The 11,953-nt window shown below is 44.2% G+C and overlaps 1 protein-coding gene across 5 annotated transcripts in view; it reads left to right on the forward strand.

Annotated features, from left to right (window-relative positions):
* Positions 1–9,237, forward strand: part of MCOLN2 (mucolipin TRP cation channel 2) — a 60,990-nt gene extending 51,753 nt beyond the window's left edge. For all 5 annotated transcript variants that reach the window (XM_043460805.1, XM_043460809.1, XM_043460807.1 and 2 more), the window contains exons 12-14: positions 3,984–4,190; positions 5,956–6,077; positions 8,432–9,237. In XM_043460805.1, the coding sequence (XP_043316740.1) occupies positions 3,984–4,190; positions 5,956–6,077; positions 8,432–8,468 (366 nt within the window). In that variant the 3' untranslated portion in view covers positions 8,469–9,237. The remainder of the gene's footprint in view (positions 1–3,983; positions 4,191–5,955; positions 6,078–8,431) is intronic.
* The last annotated feature ends 2,716 nt before the right edge of the window (positions 9,238–11,953 follow it).

Consider the following 11,953-nt stretch of genomic DNA (forward strand, 5'->3'; position numbering starts at 1 on the left):
ACGTGCCCAGAGAAGAGGGAGATAAATAATGTTAATGCTGAGATGCATATTGTGTCCAAATTGATTCTAAGTAACTGCACAGGAAACTAAGGGATAAATTTGCACTGTGCCCACCAACTCGCAGTTCTGGAACTTGAAACACAAACTGTTGGAGGTTCTTGACACTAAAGAAAGGAATTGGCCAGTTTCCAAGAGAAACTCTGAGAAATATGGATTTAAAATTCTTTTAATTAATTAATTGTTGGTTGTGCTGGGCCTTCATTGCTTTCTGCGGACTTTAGTTGTAGTGAGTGGGGTCTACTCTTGGCTGCGATGCTCGGGCTTCTCACTGTGGTGGCGTCTCTTGTTGCCTTGTGAGGGCTCTAGGGCACACGGGCCTCAGTAGCTGTGCACATGGGCTTAGCTGCTCCTTGGCCTGTGGAGTCTTCCCGGACCAGGGATCAAACCCATGTCCCCTGCACTGGCACATGGATTCTTAACCACTGTCCCACCAGGGAAGTCCTGAGACATGAGGATTATTAATGGTGCTGTCAGAGTTGTAATTGATGTTCATGGAAACCAACTTGAACTACATTGTCTTAAGGCTAGTGGTGGGGTGGAAACTAGTTACTCTGGGAACTGCCTGTCTTATTATTAAATTATCTGCATATTAATAAGTGATTTGCTCCATGGATGTTCCCTCCAGGGCTCTGTGGAGAGTGACTTTAGTCCAGGTCTTCAGAGTTGTTGCCGATGTAGCAAAGCCATGGGCATGATTCTTATTTGGGGTATGTCTGTATGCTCTCCCTTGGTTACAGAATTTACCCCGTGAATCTGTCATGGACTGGGAGTTTGCTAGCTGGTTGGGGTACAGAGAAGTGTGCAGACAACAATTAGAAGACCAACCAGTCGTTTCTTCTGTGGTTCTTACTGAAGTAGAGAACAAACTATAGAGCTGCCAGGGCAGTCTGTCTTGATGTAAGACTGAAATAGCCCTTCAACACTGGCTCCATCGGGCAGAGACGATGACGGATGTACCAGATGAAGATAATAAATCCCATGATTTAAAGACAGAGAAGTGGCCCAGGTGCTGTGAGAGGAGGCAGACACACGATCTTGACACTGCCATTCAAGGGGATGGCATGAGGCCCCATAAATGAGGAACTTACTCCAGGGTCCTTGGCTTAGATTTTTACTCTGCCTCCAGACTTTGCATTATTGCTAAGCAAGAGAAATGATCTGAAGGCTATGTTCTTTGAAGTTTAGATTTTACTGCAGCTTGGATTGGAGGCTGAAGAGGTTGGAGGGAGGAAGACTTTTCTGGAGTTTTCTGTAATAAATATTTAAGTGTGACATCAGAGAGGGGTAGAAAGAGTGGGTTAGAGAAGCACCATACAAACAGACAAACCTTATTAGATTGTAGAGCAGGGAAAATAAATCCATTCAACACACTGCTTTTTTTTTAAATTGAAGTTTAGTTGATTTATAGTGTTAGTTAATTTCTGCTCTACAGCAACATGATTGTTATACATATATATAGATTCTTTCTTTAAATATTCTTTTCCATTGTGGTTTATCACAGGCTATTGAATGAGGTTCCCTGTGCTATATAGTAGACTTTGTTGTTTATCCATTCTATATATGATTGCTTACATCTGCTAACCCCAACCTCCCACTCCAGCCCTCCTCCAACCCTCTCCTCTTGGCAACCACAAGTCTGTTCCCTATGTCAGTGAGTCTGTTTCTTTTCCACAGATAGGTTTCTTTTGTGTTGTATTTTAGATTTCACATATAAACAACACATAGTTTTAAGCACTTGATTATTTTGGAGTAATCTTTTTCTGGTAGGAGGCTGGAGTCGCAGACAGAGATAGAGAAATTTGGAAGGGAAGCCCGTTTTCTGGGCTCAGATGGTGGGAGCTATTATTATGTTGCATGTGAATCCATATTGATAGCACAGCTCCCAACTGGAAATGTCCCAGAGACATTCACAGGGACTTGTCCCCACAGCCACACGCGCTGACTTGGTGGACGTACCGGCCCCTCCTCCCGCTAAGGACAGAATATGTTCTGTTACAGCTTTGCAGCAACCTGTTGTATCTGCATTTCTGAAAACTGTGTCGCCTTTTGCCTATTAAGTCATTATCATTCTTCACATAGAAACTTTTCACACTCATCTAATGTTTAACCCTCTGACCTCAGAGACTTCATTCATTAAGCACTTGCTGTTTACTTTCTGTGGATATGGCAGCTGGTGGTCAAGCGCATAAGCCGGGTAGGGGCTGCGAGCTTCCTGGGGCATTCCACACCAGCCCCTGCTCAGCTCTGCCCCCAGGGCTTCAGGTGTTCCGTCAGCCTCTTGCTAACTACCTCCTGTCGCTGCCTCTACCTGCCCCTTAAACTGGCCTTGTCTGGAGCAGAGTCCATCGGGGGTTCCTCCCCCACCCTCCTGGGCTTACTTTCTCCCCACTTTCCTCTGGATTCCTTGCAATCCTGGGGCCCAGCACTTAATCCGACTGGCCTCCTGGCCCCTGAACTTGTCTCATTCTGGGAGATCTTCACATGCCATGGAAACAGAGAGCAGATCCTATCCCTCTTCTGTCCAAGTTTTCACTCTTCTCCAGGGAAGCCAGGGTTAGTCTGAAGTGTTTACAAGTCCAGACAACGCTCTGTGAGCACAGCACACACTCTCTCCAACCACTCCTTAGGCTCCACACCTATTCCCCCCACATTCACTGAGCAAATTTCTCTTCCTCCTCTCACTGATGAGCACCTCGGCTTTCAGGCCTGAATTCTGAGGGCCACTTTCCTTAGGCAGCCCACCCAGCTTTGCCACAGGGGTTAGGTATGTTGGCAGTGGCCAGTCCAGTGTTAGCTGGGGAGCCCTCAGAAGACACACCATGATCATTCATCCCAATGCACTTTCCCACCTCTGGTAATCTTGAGCTTTTATGGCTCGAAAATTATCTGAATCCATGGTTGGAAAGGCTACAAAGAAACCAATTTTCTTGAGCCTCTGTCTCTGGCCTTCCACCTTTGCTGGTGGCTGCAGTTCTTTCAGAAAGCAGTTTAGCAGATTTTAGCCTTAAAATGTTAATCGTGGGCTTCCCTGGTGGCTCAGTGATAAGGAATCTGCCTGCCAATGCAGGAGACACGGGTTCGATCACTCATCTGGGAAGGCCTCACCTGCTGCAGAGCAACTAAGCGTGTGCACAACTACTGAGCCCCTGCTCCACAATGAAAGAAGCCACCGCGATGAGAAGCCTGCACATCGCAACTAGAGTGTAGCCCCTGCGCACTGCAACTAGAGAAAAGCCAGCGCAACAATGAAGACCACACATGGCCCAAAAAAAAAAAAAAGTTAATACTGAGACCTAATAATAGGAAAAAACTCAGTGTCAAGAAATGTGCATTGTGTTGTTCTTTACAATAGCAAACATGATTAGGATGTCCCGTGAAAGGGAAATAGTTACAGTTGACATTTCCAACAAATGATCTCTGGGTATGAATAATACAAGACTATGTTAAGTAGAAAAGAAAGAAAAATCTGATCCAAAATGGTTAGGTGACATGACCACAGATATATAAAAAGTCATTGGAAAAGACCCTGATGCTGGGAGAAGGGGGCGATGGAGGATGAGATGGTTAGATGGCATTCTTGGCTCAATGGACGTGAGTTTGAGCAAACTCTGGGAGACAGAGGACAGGGAAGCGTGGGTGCTACAGTCCATGGGGTTGCAAAGAGTCAAACATGACTATGCAACAGCAACATAAAGAGTGCAAAGGAAAAAAACTGAGAGAGGTGTCAAGAAATTATCTTTGTGAATGTAGAGGAGAGTTTTGAGTAACAATTTGCAATGCATGGTATTCCAGTGCCCTAAGGTGAATGTTAATCGTAATAAAAATGGCAGCAACAATGTCTTCAACAAAACCAGCTAACTAGATACTTCTCTACTTCCTTGACTAGTCTATCTCAGACTACTTTTGGTCTCCCCCCTCCACAGTTTGAAAATCTGAACACGGTTGCTGAGTGTCTGTTTTCTCTGGTCAACGGTGATGACATGTATGCGACCTTTGCTCACATCCAGCAGAAGAGCCAGTTGGTGTGGCTGTTCAGTCGCCTGTATTTATATTCCTTCATCAGCCTTTTCATATACATGATTCTCAGCCTTTTCATTGCACTTATTACAGACTCTTATGACACCATTAAGGTAAGCAGTTATCATTATTTCCTACCAAAAACTATTGCAAATTCTGTATAGATTGGAACATAGGAAAATACTATAGTTTTTTACTTACTTAAAATACTATTACTTAGATTTTTGAGATTTTGTAGAAAAGGAACTTTTTAGATGCTGGAGGTTCATTTTAAATATGCATTTAGGACATTGTCCTTGGTGCCCAGATTGGGGTGGACTGGTTTGGAGGTGTAGTGGGAAAGAGAAAGGAAATGGGTAAAGATGGGCCTGCCTGCCGGCTAAGTCGCTTCAGTCGTGTCTGACTCTTAGTGACTTTGTGGACTATAACCCGCCAGGCTCCTCTGTCCATGGGATTCTCCAGGCAAGAATACTGGAGTGGGCTGTCATACCCTTCTTCAGCAGATCTTCCTGACCCAGGGATCGAACCCCCGTCTCCTGCATTGTAGGCAGATTCTTTACCACTGAGCCACAGGGGAAGCCCATAAGAATGGGCTGAATTTGGTAAATCAGGTAGTTGGGCTGTGGATCTTCGTGCTTACAGGCATACCTGCCTGTCCTGGAACTTTGGCTTTGAGTGCTAAGTTTCAGTGATAAGGGTGACCATCTTCCTGACAACCGTCCACGTGTGGGCACACCTCAAACACTGGATGCCACTTGTGTGATGCAGGTTTCCTTTAAGTTACAAAATCTAAGGCTTTTGGGCCGTTTAGCTTCTTCCCTTCCCAAGCTACCCAGTGGACCCTGTGTCCTTTCCGACCGGGTCCATTTAACTGATCTGTAGCAGGAAGGAAGTTCTGTAGCCTCGGGCGGTGGTGTCTCCGCAGCAGGTGGCCGTACTTGGAGCCAGCACCCTGTTTGGGGCCAGCATCTGAGCAAGCAGGGATTCCATATCCGTGTCCTGCGGCATTGTCCTCTTCTTGAACTTTCTTAGACTATCCCAGAAGAAGCCAGTCCATTGGAAATAACTCCTGAGCATTTTGTGCGGAAGGAGACACATGTTCCTGTTGGGATGGGTGCTTGGCTGCAAGAGGGCTGGCCGTGGGGAAAGCAGCCAGGCCTCCTCAGTGTGGGTGCTGTCCTTGGATCTGCCAGTGTCCCTTTGAGGGCGCCAAGCCTTGGTGACCTGGTGGATGATCTCACTGAACATGAGGGGAGGGGTCTCTCAAGAGTCTGTATCTGCTTGGAGGAACCTACTTCCTTCTACCTCACTAAGCGACCAGCTTCTATAAAACTTCCCAGTCCAACTCCATATGGGCAGTGTGGGGAAGGGGAGGTTTCTCCTGGGCTTGCAGTGAACACGAAAGCTTTAGACTATTTCCTTCACTCCTTTAATTAACATGCCTCTAGGCTCCTTGGTGGCTCAATGGTAAAGAATCCGCCTGCCACTGCAGGAGGTGGGGTTTCGATCCCTGGGTCAGAAAGATCTCCTGGAGAAAGAAATGGCAACCTACTCCAGTATTCTTGCCTGGGAAATCCCATGGACAGAGGAGCCTGGCAGGACACGGCTTAGTGACTAAACCATAACAACAACAACCCTTTCCCCACTAAGGCTTGCTTTCTGGAGTTTTCCTCCGAATGGCTGTCTATTCCCATGGTGGCCCTGGCTTGGCTTTCAAGGGACCCAGAGATTGATTGATTATTGTTAGTATCAGTTCTTGGATCTGAGTTTGCAACGTGGGAGAGTTTTATTTTAGCAGAGGTGGGTTTGGTTCGTTGACAGAGGGAGCAATTTCTCATGCTGTATAAATAAGGTAACCACACTGTGTACTTTTTAAAGAAATACCAACAGAATGGGTTTCCTGCCACGGATCTTCAGGAATTCCTGAAGGAGTGTAGTAGCAAAGAGAAGTGTCAGGAAGAGTCACCAGCTTTCCTGTCCAGCATCTGCTGTCTGAGGAGGTCAGTATTGTGTCGAGTCAGGTCTCCATGCTCCCAGGATGAGATGCTCTGTTGCCTTAACAAAGAGTCCTCCCAGGGCAAACGCTGCACTCAGAAATCAGCTGATTGGAGGAAACAATGCAGCCTTCCTTTCTTTCCTCCCACCGGACTTGGCTTTAGAAATCTATTGTTGCTTATAAAAGGTACAAAGGTACATGACATGGTTGGAATCTCTTGGGAATGTTAAAGCCTGTTACGAAAAGGCATGAACTATGTCCCTGAAGTCAAGAGGGTGGGCTGGCCACAGGAAGAGGTCAGAATCCTTCATTTACAGGTGTAGCTCCAGGAATGTCAAAGATGTTTTCCCCTTTTCACAATTGGTGGTACAAGTAACCTTCCTTGAGCAGAGCAGAAAATCTGCTTGAGAGGGCCTCTGTGTGTCCTTGGCTGCAAATACAAATCAGTTGATCAATGACTCTTCACTCACCATTGATCGGGGCACTTACATAAATAGTCCGGACCTCAGTGGCAAAGCCTCCGCACAGTGGGTTGGGGACGAGAATGGGGGACACATGAAGATAGTCTTATTAACTGTGCCCATGCTTATTTTCACCTTAAGTCAGGGATGGGGGTTGTTAGCTAGAAGTATCCCCGACTCACATCTTTTGAGAAGCATTCGCTAAACCAGTCCTGAAGGAAGAGGAAGAACATAATTGCTACTTAAAATCACAGGATGTATTTTTCATTAATCAGTTCGTACTACATCTTGGGATTTGAAATGGTATGATGGAGCACTTCTAAATAATGTCTAGTAAATATGAAATGAGATCTTCTGAGAAGAGTTAAGTTTTTACAATCACATTTTATCCTCTCAGAGCATTAAAATGTTGCCATGGAAGCAGGGATAAAGGGAAATTAATTTTCTTAATAGGCAGCTGCCTCCTAAGGGGTACCTTACATAAGGATCCTTTTCTAATTAGAAAGTTGCTTTTCTAATATGTAGTTAACCATACATTTAAAAAAATCATCTCAGAATGTAAAATAGTTGTGAACACTGGACAGTAATGGACAGGCTTTTGGTGCTTGATCTTTGTACCAGGAAAAGCCCCAGAGGGTTGTTAGATGATTTCTCGTGCAGCCATATGAAACAAGTGAAAGATTTAAAGAGTGAACTGCAGGACTGATTGATAAGATTGAGTCTGGCTGGTGAGAATGGAGCAACATCAGCAGGCAGTTTTCCCTAAGATGAACTAAGACTTGTGGAGAAGGTGTGTCTGGTGCGAACAACAGTCTGCTCATTTCATAGTGAGCAACTAGAGAATTAGTAGAACAGGAGGGTCAACCAAAGGAAACAAAGAAGAACAGGATGTTGAAAGTTTTGAAAAAAAGAGGAGATCAAAAATAGAAACAGAAGTGGCTATTACTAAAGATGGCCATGGGTGAAGTTGGCTTGATCCGTTTTAGCTGAATAATCAGATCAAAGGCTGGAATCCAGGGGGATCTGGCTGGACCCTGCATAGAAACAATGAAGGTCATAGGGTCTAATGAAGGAAATGGGTTGTACTGAGGCCTTGGAACAAGTGATGGATTTGAAATCATCGAAAATTAAATATACCTGGATGTGTTTAACACAGCTGGAAACTTAAGAATGAAATAAAATTGAGGAAGGTGACAATTCTATGAGCCTAGGACTCACTTTATGACTGGAGAGTACATGTTGGAGAAGAACCATAAAGGCATCACAAGTATTGGTGTCTGGGCCCTCTCCAGTGCCCATGACATGCAACCCAAGTATCACAGCTCTGCCTCCTGCAGAGGATGGCCAGGTTGCTCTTCTTAAAAAAAAAAAGCAGCCCAGCAACCACCAGAGACTCATTCTCTCTTGAATAATTGACAGAGCCTCTAGCCTGATGGTCAGGACACCTGGGTTTTCATTTTGGATCCTGCCAATTACTGAATGTGTCCCATGACCTTTCCTAAGCCCCTGGGTCCCTCTATGGTATCATTAGGGTGGAACAAGTAGCCTCTGCATCCTCTTCTGGTTCTATGGGGAGGTATGCTTCTGGTCTGGTTCTCTGGAGGGATGTGCTGGTTTGAGAAGATGCAGTTAATCTTTCCCCTTCTCTACCATAGTGAAGGAGGAAAATCTGCAGTTCTAGCCATGGAGATGGAGGGTGGACAGCTCCTCAAAATTGCCAGAAGCATCTAGTCAAACCCCAAATAATATAAATTGTCCTGAAGTTTTCTTCCACTTATATGTTGCACTCAGCATGTCATTAACTTATGTATGCCTGCATGATAGAGCATGTAATCCTGTTCCATCTCAAAGAGTTTTAAGTTATTGCTCTCTTTACTTCTCCCCCTTTCTGTTACAGGAATAGAAGTGATGACCACTTGATACTTATTAACTAAAATCCTCCTGCTGACGATGATCAAGTTTCAGGTCTCCATATTGAATGACAATGTAGAGGGGTCCCAAATGGCTTGGACAAGCACTTCCAAAAACACCGATTGTGGATGGGGAAAGAGGACTGTCAGCTGGCTGAATAGAACTGAAGTTCCAAAGTTCCTTTTTATAAACTTGAATGATGAAGAACAGACCACAGTCACCTCCTGGGCATTAGTGTCATAGAGCAGTGACAGTGAAAATCTGTCTTGGTCTTTTAAATTATGATGTCATATTTCAGAGTGGGTAAAACAATGGTATTTAAAGCCATGTATTTAAAGATGTGAGTTTATCATCAAATACAGGTTTGTCTTAAAGTGATTCTTGGGTGAGAAGACATTTATTAATCCATGGTCTGCACAAAACAGAAACTGGTTGCACTACCAACTTAGAAACTCAATGCTGGAGAACTATTAAGCCATGTAATACACTTAAATCAACAAAAAGACCTCTTGCAGTGGACATCTCTTGGCCTGTTTTCCTATGGTCTTCTCAGGATGATCTGAAGAAACTGTTGGTAAAGTCAGTGGGAAGAATTGGAAACAAAGTTGTTTGGACACCTTGTCACTTGTGCTCCTTGTTGGTTGTATACCCGGGACATGTGGACATTATACTACAGCCGTGGCCACTCATTTCAACACCTGAACTCCACTGTGGTGGGGATTTACCCTTGTCAAGCAAGGAAGGTGGTATTTTTTTTTTCCAAAATAAATTAAATTTATTTTTATCATAACATATGGAACTATTGGACTTCCCTGGTGGCTCAGACAGTTAAGAATCTGCAATGTGAGAGACCTGGGTTCGATCCCTGGGTTGGGAAGATCCCCTGGAGAAGGGAACAGCTACCCACTCCAGTATCCTTGCCTGGAGAATTCCATGGACAGAGGAGCCTGGCAGGCTACAGTCCATGGGGTCACAAAGAGTCAGACACAACTGAGGTCTATACACAAAATGCTTTGCTAAACTTATCAGTTTAGTTATAAACTTCTTTACTTAAAAAAAAAATGTTGAGTTACAGTCAAGTTTTAAATTAAAGACCGTTTAACCTGTGGTTCTAGGGTCATCCCCATGCAGAAGCAATGTGCAATTAGATCACTTATTCACCCCGAATATAGCCCCAGTGCATCATTTATCTCTGAACAGAATTGCTATTAATGCCTTTTATACAATTTGAATTGAAGATTAATGATGGTCTTCCATGCTTATGTTTTTCTTTCATTGGCTTTCATGTTTCCTTTTATTTCTTTTCCTTCCAGCTGAACAAAACACTTTCAGGAAGAAAAATCTTTTTTCAAGGTTACCCTGTGTCTGTGGAAACATTGTTTTCTCTCTTTTTAATGATTTTAAACAATTGTCACCTTGACAACTCTGTTATCTATTTGGATTTTATTGAAAAATATTTTCTTATAACTCGGCTAATAGACATATCTGGGACAAACCATTTTCTTTCCTTCCCTAGGCTTCCACTTGGAGAGTTCACTGTGAAAGTTAGGAGACTCATTCTTTCTGCCTCTTGGTTTCATTATGGGATCCCAGTTCTTATAGAACATACCTCTATGGCTTGCAGTGACTTCCTCAAAGCCTGATGTAACATTCTTAGGCCTATTGACTTGGGCTGGTAAGCAAAGGTCATGGGTGACTTTCACTTCATTGAACTACTACTAATTTTTTTTAATGTACTGTTTCTTAACATCTACCTAATGAAAAATGCATATCACATCTCTATCAACATACTCTCTGGTCTTCAAAAGGGATTGCTCACTTTCTTAAAAGCAGTGAGGGAGAGAGAGGGGCTAGTTTGTAGGAATTAATAAATATTTATGATAACGACTTGAGATTAAGATCATTTCATGTATAGATTTAGTTCATACCTGAACTATTTTAGGGGTCAACTATTTTAAAGTTACTGGTGAAGAGTAAGATTTTAATTAAGTAGGACTCTCATTACAAGACTCTCCCTCATTGTCTCCTGCTCCTCCCCATCAAGCCCCTCCCAGGATTTTTCTGGTCCCCCCACTTCTTTCTGCATACACCCATACTTTTATCATGTGTCCATACCACGTCTAGATAGCTAAAATCCCAGCTTACCCTGAACTTCGGTGCCTGGGCAAGTTACTTCCAGTTTCTAAGTGATGAAACCTCAATAAACTGTGGGATTGGCATTTAAGTCAGGTAATTCATGCGAAGCCTGACGTTGAACATTGAAACCTGAGCCATTCTTAGTTTTTATTTTCTGCCACGTTTGTATTAATAAGTAGGTTCCATGAAATCATGGGGGAGTGAAGATGTTAAGCCATTTAGTTTGCCAGGGTGCCTGGCCTCCTACTATCTGAGTCTCCTTGGACAGGTCACACCAGCCTTGGTTTCTTCATCTGTAAAGTGGGGATTGCAGGGATTAAATGAGTCAAATGTAAAGTGAGTAGAACTGGGCATGACTTATAAGTGCTCAGTGAATATTGGATCTTCCAAAAGCTTTTCTTGCGTGGTCTACACATGTACAAATCTATCACCTGGGCAAGCCAGGAAGATCTTTACTTTGAAGAGAGCTCACCACACAGTTTTGGTGAACTTTGTTAGGCCTGTAGGTGAGTAGATACCCACATCCATCTTTGTCCTGGAGGCAAAGATCAGTTCAGTGTCTAAAGCTCAAGCAGTTGTGGAGGAGCCTGTGGACCTCAACATCCTAAAGGCCCTGCCCTCGGGGCAAATCTGTCAGTAGGATGGGTGGATAAAGGTCCCTGAGGTACAGAAGTGTCACAAATCCCCACCCTGAGACCCTGAGACCACCGCGCCCCCCCCCCCCCCCCCGCACCCGTCCTCAGCTAGGAGCCCACTGCCTTAACCAAATTTGTCAGAAGGTGTGCGGTACTCATCAGCTATTACTGATCTGATGTAACAAATGTGAAAAGGTGAGAAAGGGTCTTCAGGAAAAGGTTTTCCTAAAAATCTTTTAGGAAGGTTTTCCTTCCTTCAGCCCCTGCTGAAGGTTCACATTGTAACAATCGTGGGAGGGGTGCCTGACCTACCCTTCATCCCCTCCCAAGGAGGCCTCAGCTCAGCATCTCCGGTTGATGAGAAGCACAGTGACCCAATCTCTTGATTACTAGCCAGACACCCTGTGGTTCCTGAGGGCCTCCCCATAAAAACAGCCCAGCACTGTCTCTGAGGTTCAGGGTCACTGGAGTCATTGGGAAAGTATGTTCCCCAAGTGCCTACTATGGTCTTGGCCATGGATTGCTCCAGGCAATATAAAGAGCTGTGATGCTTAGAGGTCCGATTCCAGCTACCTGAATCACTCAATGTGTGGTGGCCGCTTTTTCCAGCAACATTGGATAACTAGATTGCATTTTGCTACTCTCTAGTTCCACATTTATTTTCATGTAATTTGAGCAAATTTTATTTTTCTACCCCTGACTTGAAGTTTAAATATCTCAACCACAGTATTCCAGTG

The sequence above is a fragment of the Cervus canadensis genome, chromosome 2 (assembly GCF_019320065.1).
Source record: "Cervus canadensis isolate Bull #8, Minnesota chromosome 2, ASM1932006v1, whole genome shotgun sequence".
Taxonomy (NCBI): Eukaryota; Metazoa; Chordata; class Mammalia; order Artiodactyla; family Cervidae; genus Cervus; species Cervus canadensis.